General features: G+C 41.3%; 1 protein-coding gene across 2 annotated transcripts in view; it reads right to left on the bottom strand.

Annotated features, from left to right (window-relative positions):
• The window catches only part of sema6bb (sema domain, transmembrane domain (TM), and cytoplasmic domain, (semaphorin) 6Bb), a 126,309-nt gene that overhangs the window by 30,996 nt on the left and 82,409 nt on the right, over positions 1-12,904 (bottom strand). For both annotated transcript variants that reach the window (XM_020632054.3, XM_065955947.1), the window contains exons 11-14: positions 6,241-6,372; positions 5,532-5,681; positions 3,993-4,172; positions 1,337-1,477 (exon numbers count right to left, since the gene is read on the bottom strand). In XM_020632054.3, coding sequence (XP_020487710.2) covers positions 1,337-1,477; positions 3,993-4,172; positions 5,532-5,681; positions 6,241-6,372 — 603 coding nt within the window. The remainder of the gene's footprint in view (positions 1-1,336; positions 1,478-3,992; positions 4,173-5,531; positions 5,682-6,240; positions 6,373-12,904) is intronic.

The raw sequence follows: 12,904 nt of genomic DNA, 5'->3' as shown, positions 1-12,904 counted from the left end.
TGAGGGTTTACGCAAAGGTTAAATGAACAACAAGACATTTTAGTGACAGGTCCTACGGAAGGTGAGATGAGGTTAAAATGACAATCTGAGACTGGTAGTATTGGAAAGCAGATCCTTCACTGTAAAATGATGAATTATTAAAGATCCATCCATTTGAAAAAAAAAGAAAAAAGCTCACTGTAGCAATCTGTAAAGGTTAAAACCCAGACCTGAAGCTGCTGAAGCGTGACTAAGAAGCCTTGAACAAACTCGCACAGAGAACATTAAATCCCACATCTAAACACATAAACGCACACACTAAACACACCTCACAAGGCATGTGAGCGTCTCTTAATGTGCGCTGGATTTCACGCTTGTATGACTCACCTGGTTCAGTGAACACACCGCACGCCTGATGCGCTGGTGCTGCATACCGGTTTGTGTTAGTGTGTCAATGGACCCTAATGGAGCACAGCCACAGGCGGCACGACTTGGTAAGTGTGCCAGCAGGGGTGGGAGTGAGGCAGTGCTGTGCTGTTTGTGTGTGAGATATCATTCCTTTGAATAAATTAATTTTTAAGTTTCATTGGATTGGATTAGTTAATTCAGAGTTGCTGTTTTTTTAATGTTTCCGTAATGCACCACTGCGCATTAAGCAGTTTGAGTTCCAAACATTTATACTGGTGAGCTGCCAGAAGAAAAAAAAGAGGAGAAACTTCACCAGAGTGATTTCTGATAATCTTATAACTACAGGATGAAAACATGTATGTATGTAATGAATTGTAATCTCTCTTTAAAAAGAGTCTGGATTGAACCGGCGACCCTCCGGTTCCCAGCCCAAATCCCTACAGACTGAGCAACTGCCGCCCAATAATGTACTACAATTATTTAAGTCTTACTGCTCAAACATTTATTTCCATATTATGTATTACAGTCAGTAAACTACTCATTACCTGTGAAAATAGAGGAACATATAGTGTATAATTAAGTGAAAAACCATGCAGGCCTTGGCAATAAAGCAGCATTATTTTTAATGATGGTGAATTACACAACCAGCTTTTATTAGATTTTCTTCCAATTTAGAGGAGCACTTTATGGCACTTTGACTCATTTTTGGATTATGCTGCAGTTAACAGATTGTCACGTTGCTCAAGGACACAGTGACAGTTGTTATGAAGTTTCAGGAGGGTGATTAGTGCAGGGAATTGAGTTCAACTGAAGTGCAGCAACCTCTGGATCTGGCAGGAGGTCTCTGCGTCTTGCTAAGGGACATTTGTGAAGGCCAGATGGTTCTTCAATGGTTACCTAACTTCTTATCATGTTTGTAGTCTCTGTTCTGTGCTTGGTGCAGACTTACTTCATGCATCTGGAGTAGAGTTGGCATCGTGCCACCGGTACTCTGACCACACAGGAGGGGAAGGCCAGGAGCAGAGTGTGGCTCACTCGATCCAGAGTTAGAGACAACAGCTGCCTGGCCTGTGGAGAGTCTTCAGCACACCTGTAACAGAAACAAACACATGCAAACACATGCAACAAAAAAAATTGCATTAGGCAATTTCAATTACCAGACCAAGTCTGCACATAAAACCTCTGACCTCACTCTGAGCAGCAGGGGGGAAACATTTCTCATGACTCAATGTGAATCAAAGCAAAACATAAACAGGGCTTCAAATAAAAGCCGTCATGAAAGTGTAAGCCAGGCGAGGCCAGTGCAACCAGATGTCGGTCCAATAATGCGCAGTGCCGATTGTAGAGGTTCTGGAGGTCGGTCGGCCTTCAAAAAACAGCAGCCAGGAACTGATTCTCCTCTAATTGGCACTTAAAGCTACCATCACCAGCACCAACGTCCCTCTGTGCGGCAGATTTATACCTTTTTATGCACATGTGCACTCATGCATCAGTTGTATCGGGATGGTTTATGGTAATAACACTGCGGCGGACCCACAGTCATTAAGGAGAATCTATCATTGTGCTAAGGCCAAGCTGTGAGTCATTCTTCACAAGCAATACCACGAAAGGATGGAGAAGAGGAGGGGGGAGGAATGTGAGGGACGCGGAAAAAGTAGAATAAACAACCAACAAAAGACGTGAAAGACAAAAAGATGAGAGTCATGAAAAGAAAATAGGTAACATAGAACTGAGATCATACAACAGGAGAAAACTGGAAAAACAGATTGCATGAGTTGCAACTCTTTCAGGACATTTCCTGGTTCATTATGGCAGCCAGCCATAACCACTGATTTCTATCTGACTGACTTCTGAAAGAAGACTGTGTTAGTGGCCCTTCTTCTGTGTGCCCTGAGGTTTATAACAGGGCACAAAGCATCTTTGTCTGTGTGTGTGTGTGTAAGGTGGGGTTGGGGGTGGCAAAGCCTTGGGCATAAAAAGAAAAGAAAAAACCTGGCTGCTCTGTGCCTCCTGATTAGCTGGGTGCCTGCTGTTATAGCTGGACTGTCACCGACCTCCTGGTGGGCTCATACTGCACACACACTGAATTATCCCTCACACACTGGCTGCGGTCCACACCCGTTCATCTATCACACAGTCCCTTCATTTCACTTGCCATCTCAATCCCTCATTTTGTCAAATCTGAAGCAGAGAAAATAGGCTGAGACACAAATTGGTGAGCAAATTTCGGAGGAGCTGGGAAAGGATGAAAACAGTGCAAGTATATTGGACTATATTCTCCTTATAGAAGGATAGAATAATGGCATATAAAATCAGTTTCTACAACAGATCCAGTGTTTGGAAAACTGTTCTTTCTTTTTTAAATGCCTCTAAAAAGCCTGGGTGAAAGATGATCGACAGCCAAATCTGTCCCCAAACCATCCTGCAGCCACCCTCCACTGCTTCTTAACAAAGAGTAAAAGCAAGAAAACAAATAAAGATTGAAAAGACATTATACTCTGTGTTCATTATGTAGTGATGGGCATCCAATAAAACGCCTAAACTGCCTGCGTCATGCAAAATGCTAATAAGCAAGGGACAAGAAGCCTACTCCACTCCAATCTCCTGTCAAGATCCAGATATTAAATATAATTTAGCTAAAGTCTGAAAGATAAGAGGTCATTTTTCCTGACAATGCTCTGTATCACTTTTGTAAGATTAAAGATAATGTGATTTTATCATCGTTCATTATTAATTTCTCAACCTCATTAGAAGACGTTCAGATCTTCTGATAAAGAATATTAGCCTCTAATCCTCTTCTTTTCTGTTTGCTCCTTTTCTCTTCTCTGCATGCTGTTGCATCATCTCAGCTGCTGCACAGTTACGTGGATCTCTCAAAGAATAGGTGAGGCTTTCTGCACAATTCAGAACACATCATTCATTTTCTCTGCAAATGCTCTCATTAATGCGTACTATACGTCAAGGCCACATGTCACTGAACCCTTTTCTCAAACGTCTTGAACTCTTTTACATCAAACCCTCTGACTATGATGGTTTTTGTTGTTTAGTAAAAGTTTGGCCCTTTGGGTAATATGCTTTCTGTTAATTTAAGAGAGAAACCACTCTTATGCATGTACAATAAATGAATATGATAACACCAGCAGCCAGTTAGCTTTAACAGCTAACCTGGCTCTGCCCCTGTAAGTATGGTATGAAGCCATCATCAAATCATGACATTAAGTGTTAACTCTTTTGTGTGTGTACTCAAAAAACACACACAATATGATGAGTTAGTTGGAGAACTTCATTTGTGGTGTTGTTTTTGCCTTGGTAAGCAGCAGCCTCGCTGTACTAGCTTCTTTTGAAACCTAAAGAAATAAGGTGTTTTCAGTTTTCTCATCATCACCGATGCTACGGAAGAGGATTACGGCCACTGAAAAACATTTTTTTGGTTCTGACTTTTTTCTCATAATTCTGGCTCCGAAATAAAAGTTAGAATTCTGAGATTGAAGTAAAAAAAAAAAGTCAGAACAAAATGTTTTTTTCTGTTTTTTCTGTACGATTCCAATTAGGATATTCCAACTAATATTTTACTATTTAACATCATTTATGCCTTGGTGTCTTACTTGTCAGGGTTGTAGCCCTCAAGCTCCTCCAGGAAGATGTTGCTGTTAGTGACGGTGTTATCCTGGTTGGGCATGATGAGGAACTTCAGGATGGTCCCCCTGCTTGACCCAAGAAACAGGACGGTCCGGTTTCTATGAGGTCCGGCTTCTGTATCCACCACCATCTTATTCAGCTGATACCTGCACAGCAGTGGAGATAAAGTGCTGAATACCTCGGTGCTGAGCGGCTCATCTGGGACTTTTGTTTTATGAAAGCTAAATGCATTTATAGAGCAGCTCCCGGAGGCAAGTTTATGATTTAAGTGCATTATGACTGATTTGTTTGGGTGTAAAATACAGACTCCTATGAATTTGAATAATAATATGCCATTTTCTCTTGAGTCACAGCAAAATGAAATGAATTCCACTGAGAGAAAAAAACTCCTTATCAAATTTGCATAATAAACTAATTACACCAGTCGTTCAGTCATTAATAATATCAGTCCAGTAAATGGGCCTGTCTTGGAACAATAGCAGAGTGTTGCTGAGCTACACACAGTCCTGTGCGTGATTCAATAGACGAGAATAGGAGCCATGTTGTGACGGGTGTTTAATATTCCATATACATCCAGTGCCCATAATTCCCTGGTGGATGGTCCGCAGAGGGACTTCCATACAGCAGATATCAGAGAGAGAGAGAGAGAGAAAGAGAGAGAGTGTGGTAGAGAGAGGCATGCTTTGTTTATATGACTTGATGTGCTACAGCTGCTTGTCTGCTACCAAAGGAGTCTACAATCCAAACAGACCGACTTTGTCTGTGTTTGTATACAAACTGTATATCTGTGTGTGTCTACCCACCCCCTACCCTCTCCCTACAATGTAAAACTACCAAAGAATTCAGTGGGTTAAACTAATCATTGACCATTAAGGTAATGTCAGTATCTCTAATTTCCTTTCTCCAGACCTCTTTTTACACTTTAGCGTGGCTACATTAAGCTTTCACAGAGCCCTCTTTTTGTTCAAATAAAAAGAGAGACAAGTATTGTCAAATTCATCCTCAGGGAAAGATAATTGCTGTCTGGATTTGTTGAGTGGTAACATTAGGTAGTGCAAAGGTTTAGCATGAGACAGAAGTCATAGAGTGGTCGTCAGGATGAATGGTTGGCACACCAAGTGATGGAGTTTGAAACAGGAGAGTAGCAGAGTCCAACATAAGGTTAAGATAATAAAAGCACTCCCCTCAGAGCTCATATAAGATCATGGTTTCAGTTAAATGCTAATAAAGTAAACATATCTGTGCCTTAAGGAAGTTTTGACTTAAACATAACATCAATAAGCCTTTGTTCAACTTTGCTTGAACTGACTGGAGGTAAACAAATTACGTTATTTCTCAAATATGTTCTCCACAAAAGGTTTTGCTTCTTGCAGAATGATGAAATATGCTTTGTTGTTGGGTTAATAAGAACGTTTACTTAATCACACTGTGATTCAGCAAATCTGTAAAGCTTTAGCATATTGACGTTAATGTAACAGTGTCAGTGTTGGGTTGCTTCGTCTTACCTGACCATGGTTCTGACTATCCACGGTCTTTGTCCGAGCGACGGCACAGCTTCATCCATCAGAGGATGGGTTTTAACAAAGTTGAGCATCTCATCAGGAAATGAGTTGGAGGAATTAAACCTGGATCCTTGAACAGCACAGCCCCCAGGTCTGGAGATGACAAGATTAAGAACATGTTTACCAGGTGGCTCAAAGGCAATGTATCAAACTCTTTTTTGGAATACTTCAGGCCAGAGTAAAGATACATTCATCTAATTAAGCAGTCTAGACTGTCAGAGTGTCTCACTTTCACACACAGCAGGCTGATGTGATTTACCTCACTTTTGAAGTATTTGGCAAGTGATGCATAGTTGAATGAGGTCAAGAGATGCCTTTAGATTTGATGAGAACAAGTTTTATCCTTGAGAAAAATAAATTCTAAACTCCACATGACTTCTAATGTCCTGGAAACAGTTTTTAAAGGCTGCACTGTGAAACAATATATGTATATAAAACCAGCCCCTTTGCATCTTGTAACTAAAATTTGCAGCATTTATGTCAGCGTTTAAATTGTAAACCTATTGTTTATTGTATGGTATGTATGAACCCTGCAATACACACATTATATAATTGTATTATATTGAATAAAACCCAGATGGTTCATTACGCAGTTTTGTTGTATGGTACCAATCTGAACACAGGCGCTTGAATTGATAACAGCCTATAGTACCTCGGCTTTGGGATGACTTCATCTGGAACTGGCGTCCAAATAGACTCTGGTGATTTCTGCTCCTTGAACCTCCCCTCAAACACCGAGGCCAGCTGCTCCATGTCGAAAGCGCACACGGCCGATCCTGGGATACTGAGGTGACAAAGAGGCGAGACTGAGTTGGATTGAGACTGTAAATGAATGAAACACTTTAAAACTCACTATCAGTGCCGTGTCAAGTGGGCTTCACTGTTTTCAAAGCATCGTGAGAGAGTAAGCGACAAACGACGTAACAGAGGAAAGGCAGGTAATACCTCAACTGAAAAACAGATTGTGAAATGTGAAAAAAATGAAAGAAGTTAAAATATAGGGAATCAATTGTGAGTGTGAGAAAGAGACAGGCACCCAGGGAAGATGACAAATTGGATTTGGGCTGTTCATAGATTTGACATTGGATGCTTGAACACAAAGGAAATTGTTTCTGAGACAGAAAGAGAGACAGGATAGGATAGATGCTGTCACCTCCCTGAGCGACGAATAGATATGTAACGGATGCAACAGCTAGATTAGACCCCTGAAAAGATCTTGGCTGTAATTCCAGGATTATAAAACGGAATAGGAAATGAGTCATTGAATATGTTTCCTTTCTATTTGAAGGGGAGGAAGATTCTTGTTAAATCCTAAAACACATTCCGGTCTAAATCAAGGTGCACCTTGGAGGCTGTTTAACTACTCATGAACCTCCGTGACGGGAATCAGAACATCTGCTCCGAGAATTGTCCACAGCCCACACACACACACGAACAAAAAGACAGTGATAGGACAAAGACAGCAGACACTTTTTGTGTTATGACTAAAGAGACATCTATAGAAACAAAAAAAATAAAGGGAGCTGTATGTGGATGTGATAAGGAATGAGTTTTTAAACAAAATCCCATTCGTCCTGCTCTGAGACTCAACCCTCCTCTCTGAATGTGTCCTCATCAATGACTAATGGTGTGCGTGGTGTGAGAGCTAGTGACTAATACCTCAGTGATACGCACATTGAAAATAAAAAACCTGAGAGACTGAGTCACCTGCAACCTGCTGCTCCATAAATCCCACACACACTCCATCTGTTTCCTGCATTCTCTTTCTCTCTGCTCCTTTCTCACAAAATTAAAGTCCAACTGGTGATTTGATGGCTCGTCCCTGTGATTCTCCAGTAGAGTGCCCCTTTGAAAGTCACAGAAGGGTTTGTTTGGATAGGCTGGATTTTGGATTGTGGGGGGGGGGGGGGTTGCAGCAGGGAGCTGTGCCCTGCTGATGTGCCATTTGATCAGGTTACGCCGTCTCCCTCAGTTCTTATCATTCATAGGCAGGGATGTGGCTCAACCTGGGCCAGTGTGGCGGAGCTACGGGCGTATCTGTGGACGATACGTGTCTCTTGAGGGCTGCAGGCACCAGATGTTACGTGCGACACGTGTGCCAGCTCTGCACCGGTGCCAGCTTGGCTTTCTCTACCTTCAAGCCACCTCTCCACGCCCTGTGCTGGCTCGCTCCGTCTCTCTCACTGCAGGTAGTTGGGTTTGCATCGTGTTGAGCTGCATGTCGAACAGACGTAAGCCAAAGGCCTCAGGCTGTTTTTCTCTCTGAATTCTCTTAATTATTCTTATTTTCACTCTGTGGTTTTCTCTTCTGCTTGTTTTTTATTCAATATGTGTTATTTCTCTAGCACAAATTTCCTTTTCACTTATTTTTTTTTTCACTCAGGTTTGTGACCACTTTCCTTTGTTAATTTGTGCATGTCCCTGATACTGAGTCCATAAGCATTTGTCCTTTCTTCACTTGTTCTGGGGGGGTTACAGACTGTCCCGGCTAGATGCATGGGATGTCCCTACGAGAGGCCTGCTGTGGTGTCTGAAGTACTCCCTCACTGTTGAACAACTTCACCGAGAGCTTGAAATAACAGAAAAGCCACGGAGCCCTGATGCATCCAGGAGTAGATGAGGAAGAGGAGAAGAGAGTTGGAGTAAAGGGAGGTTCGATGTGTATCCTTCAAACACGGGTTAATGATTATTTTAGAGCCCTGGATTGGCAAAACTAATCATAGATATAACATGAGACCTTGTGAGATATGTCATCTATAAACCACAGAGGGGTTTTAAGGTCTGTTCAAATGTCACTTGTGCTCTGATTCCAAGTAAACAATTTGCAAACGATCCTTGTATTTCTTTTCTTGGACAGCTTTCATTATTTAAACACCTTTTTAAATGCTTATCGTTTGTCTGCAATTTACATCAAACTTCACATGGAGTCAGAGGGGGCTCAGTTGAACTTTGATAACTTTAGGAGATTAACATTTGGCCACCATAATAAACGTTACAACTAGCATGGCCTCATACTCAACTAACATGCACTCATGTGAGGCCAAAATCTATATTGTTTTGGCTCAACTGGTATTTTAGAGGATTTAAGAGTGTAGTGTGCACAAGAGTTACATGAGAGGATAACAATCTATCTGATATATCTCTTTAATATAAAGTCTGAGCCATGATACAGTTAGCTTAGCTCAACTTTGCTTAGTGTTAAGACTGGAAGCGGAGGGACACAGATAGCTTTGTTCTTTACAAAAACTAAACACATCTGATCACTACTGTAGTTTATCTCCAGTGAACTGAACATGTTCAAAAACTGTAATGTGCAATTAACTGCAGTTTAAAGTTGTAAAATAGAGCATTATTAAAGTGACAAATAACTGGCATAAAAGGGACAGAAATAAAGTGGTTTCAATCCTATCAGGTGGATCTTTGTTTTTGCATTTAAGTTATGAGTCCTCTATGTGAGTCACAGAGTTTCAGGGTTTGGTGCTCAGACTGAATCTTTTGAACCTTTAAATTCTACATCTAGGTGACATAACTTTTATGATCTGGCACAGCAAAATATAATATTGATTAGTTGATTGATTTCTTTGAAAGGAGTAGAGTGACTTACTGAGGTCCTGTGTGGTGCTGTCAGTAAACCAGCAGAGACTTTGACTTAAAGTCGAGGTGTTCCGACTGACAAATGACCAGTTTGCAGTTTATAGAAAAATTGGCACAGATGCTTGAACTATTGTTAGTGCTACGATTGAAAAGTTTTATATAAACTCCTTAACCTCTGGCTTTGATTGTCTAGAGACTAGACAATTTACACTTTCTCAACTTACAACTTTTATATTCCTTTTTAATATTATTCAGTATTCTCTTTTCCTCGGATTCGCTTTACCACCAGCCTCTTACCTGACTTCACTTTCTGTATTCAAGAAACCTCATTTTCATACTTTCCTTGACCTTTCAACACCAAATTCTCTTGGGTATTCTCTTATCTTCCTAACAGTGATTACCTTCCTCTGTAGCAACTGTGTGCTGTCCTTGTGACATGGCTCTACTGTCAACCTGTTCCGCACTTTTCCCATACGCCTTTCTCAAGCACTAGCTAGCTATCGTACCCCGCTGCCTTCTCTACTCGTGCAGGCCCGAGGGGGCTAGTTGAACATCTGTGTATCCTCCCATGTGTCACGCTTCCCGTGGCACAGAAAACCTGTTCTCCTCCTGCTCCTTGTCCTCCTCATTTCCCTTCCTATGCTGCGTTTTCCCAGAGGGACATCCTGCTGTCTGACTCTTTCACATCAGATTCTTTACAGACAAAACCAAACATGGACTCAGTGCTCTCAGGATGCACTAGATTTACTCGACTGTACATGGGATGTTTTCCTTTCATTCCTGCATGGCTCCATTAAGCCTAATGAGCCCACGTCAGTCTCTTCCAGCACGAAAGACACTTTCAGCTGCCAAAACAATAACAAAGAAGTAATGAGAAATGATTGTTTTCAGCGCTAGCTCAATGTATTTTGGTGAAAGTAAGGCTTCCATTTGACATCTTGTTGCTTGTCTTTTGACATATACTCATTTATTTGAGTTGCAAAGTACTTTTCTCCCCTCTTCTTCTCCCCAATTGTATCTTTTTCTTTTTCTCTCTCTTTTTTTTTGCAGTTGAAATTTGCTGCTGCTCCGAACACCTCCCTGACCCCTTGAGCACCAAAAGCATAAACGCAGGAGGTGCTCAGTGGGAAATCCAAGCTCTTCTTTCATCCCTCTCGAGAGGACGTGCCTGGGGCTTCAGAGGAGGATGCATAAAATAAATGACAACCTGAGGCGATTTTCAACTTAACAGGAAGAGACTGAAAAGTCCCACAAATGCAGCATCATATTGCCTGTGGACTTGAGCACAGGAGGAGATGAGTAACTTTACAGTGAAGACTACAGGAGGGCCCAGGAAAACCTTGACTTATTTTCACTATTCCCAAGCTACAGCCCCATGTATGCTGCACAGGGCCAAATGGCAGGCGAGAATTGCTATTCCTCCTACTGAAGGTCCTGCTTCACGTTGTTTTCACTGCACGCTGCCAGCCAAAGCAATTTGTCTGGCGAGCACTTAGCCAATGTGGCGCAGTGGGCCACGCGAGGCCAGTGGGAGCTTTTGCAGCTCACCTCACACGTTCTCTCCTTCTCTTTGTGCTCATTTTACTCCATCACACATGTCCTTATCCATATATCAAAAGCGTCCCTTTTCTCTCTCTTGGCTAGCAGTTATTTAAAAAAAAAAAAAAAAAAAAAAAAAAGGACCCAGTGGCAGTTTACCCAGGCAGGGTTATGTGTTCAGCTGGTTCTCCTCTGTGGCTTGCTGTAAATGCTGTTATCTGGGAACCATTGCAAGTGTGTTTATGCACATGTTTGTTTGTGTATGAGAGTGGGCGTGGGTGTGTGTATTTGTGTGTGTGTGTGTTTGTGTGTGTGAGGCTTCAATCTATCCATGCAAGCGGTGGCCCCTTCTCACAGCATAGCTCTCCCAAACACACAGATAAGATGCAGCTGATGAAACAGTTTTTGATCTCAGAGGGCAAGGGATGCACATGTTGTTCATTTTTGACTTCCTCATGCCTGAGCTTCCCATCCGTCTATTCCCCTTTTGTACTCCTTCCTTACCACGCTCAACTTGTTCTCTCCTGTCTAGCGGGCCTTTGTCCACCTTTTGTTCTTCCCCCCTTTTCTCTCTTATATCTAATAAGAAATTTGGACTGCTTTAAAATGCAGTTCTGCACCTGGTTTGCAGCTTAATATTTCCTATATTAAAAAAAGATACAGTATTTTACACAGACCACTCATAGGTGGCAGTTATGCTGCTCTCTGTCTTTATGTGAGATACAGAAATAATTCCAGGCCAGAGGTACATAGCAGGCAGTTGTATGTATTTGTATGTGTTTGCTTCAATGTGCTTGTACTATAGAAGATGCAGTAAATGCTATCAGGGCCATTCAGATAGGGTAAGATGAGTGGGCCAGAACAGAAAAATATGACACCCCACCAAATACTTTTTCATGATTCGATCCACCTAGACCGCAGCATAGTGTAGAAATACATTGTTTTGAAGATCTTAGTTTGTCCCTGTGCAACTTGAAGTACACATGGAGGATGTTTGCACACATGCAAACAACACTAAGCCTTATACAGTAGTTCTTTTTCCCATTATTTTTCTTACTAAAATTGATACAAATTACAGAGAATAAGTGGATTAAGCCAACTGTTACAGAAACAGTGGTACAGTATTGTTTATTTCTTCTAAATTATTGAATCCCCGTTTTCTTGGTCATTTACAGACTCAAAATCTCACTTTAGAAAATCATCCAGTAAAAAAATACATTTTCTATTATGTGAATTAAATGGATCTGCTACTACAGTTATAGCTTATATTATTTATTTTTCAGTCACTTATCTTCTTCTCTTTATTGTTGAATCCTCTCTTTTTCTTTCTTTGTTGTCTATGGCACTTTAAACACCATCAGTGAACAATAACCCCCAATTTACCAAATAGCATCCCTCCTCTCCTCTCACCTTTTTTCAATTTAATCTTGTCTTTCAACAAATCACCCTTTTGTCCCCAATGAAAGCATTCCATGTGTCTTAAATTACTCTGTACCCCCCTATGGTGACCTTTACACTTCCACACAGCCACTCTCATTCCTCTGGAGCTTTGCTTTTCCAGCTCCGTCTGACTTCATAGGAAAAAGGAACAGATGATGGTGGTCCCAGAAATTTTAAAGGTGAGCTGTGTGAGTGCTGCGTTACACTGGGTGTCTATCTCAGCCTCCAGATAAAGTATGTCAAGGCTTTTACCAAAAGAAAAAAGCTCCTGGGATTGAAACCCCTTTTCTCTCTGAAAGAGAGGACATGGACTGATATCCCTCCACCTCTGTCTTCATTGTAATGGAAGTTTGCACACAGAAAAAGCTTCTTTGATGACACGCAGGTTGAGTATTAGATTTGTATTAGTATTAGAATAGACTTGCAACCAGGGTTTGCACTTGGTAGCAGTTTTGCAAAAAGATTGTGGAACAATAATTAGCAGTAGTAGTAGTAATGACGGCTTAGCTTTGCATACAGCTGGTAAAAACATGTGACTTCCTATGCTTTATGAGGACAGAAACATCCCTACTAATATTTAGGTTAACTCGTTTGCATTATCTTTGGTGTGAAGTCGAAGCTTGCTAAATAATTCAGAACAGAGCCAAGACAACGCTACCAGAGGGAGGGATAGAGAGAGAGAGGACAGGGAGAAAAGCAGCTGCAAACAGTTCTTTCTAAGCAGACTTCAAATTATGATTAAA

Source organism: Labrus bergylta, chromosome 6, assembly GCF_963930695.1.
Source record: "Labrus bergylta chromosome 6, fLabBer1.1, whole genome shotgun sequence".
NCBI classification, from domain to species: domain Eukaryota; kingdom Metazoa; phylum Chordata; class Actinopteri; order Labriformes; family Labridae; genus Labrus; species Labrus bergylta.
Note: the sequence above shows the minus strand (reverse complement) of the source record. Positions and strands in the feature narration are given on the sequence as shown.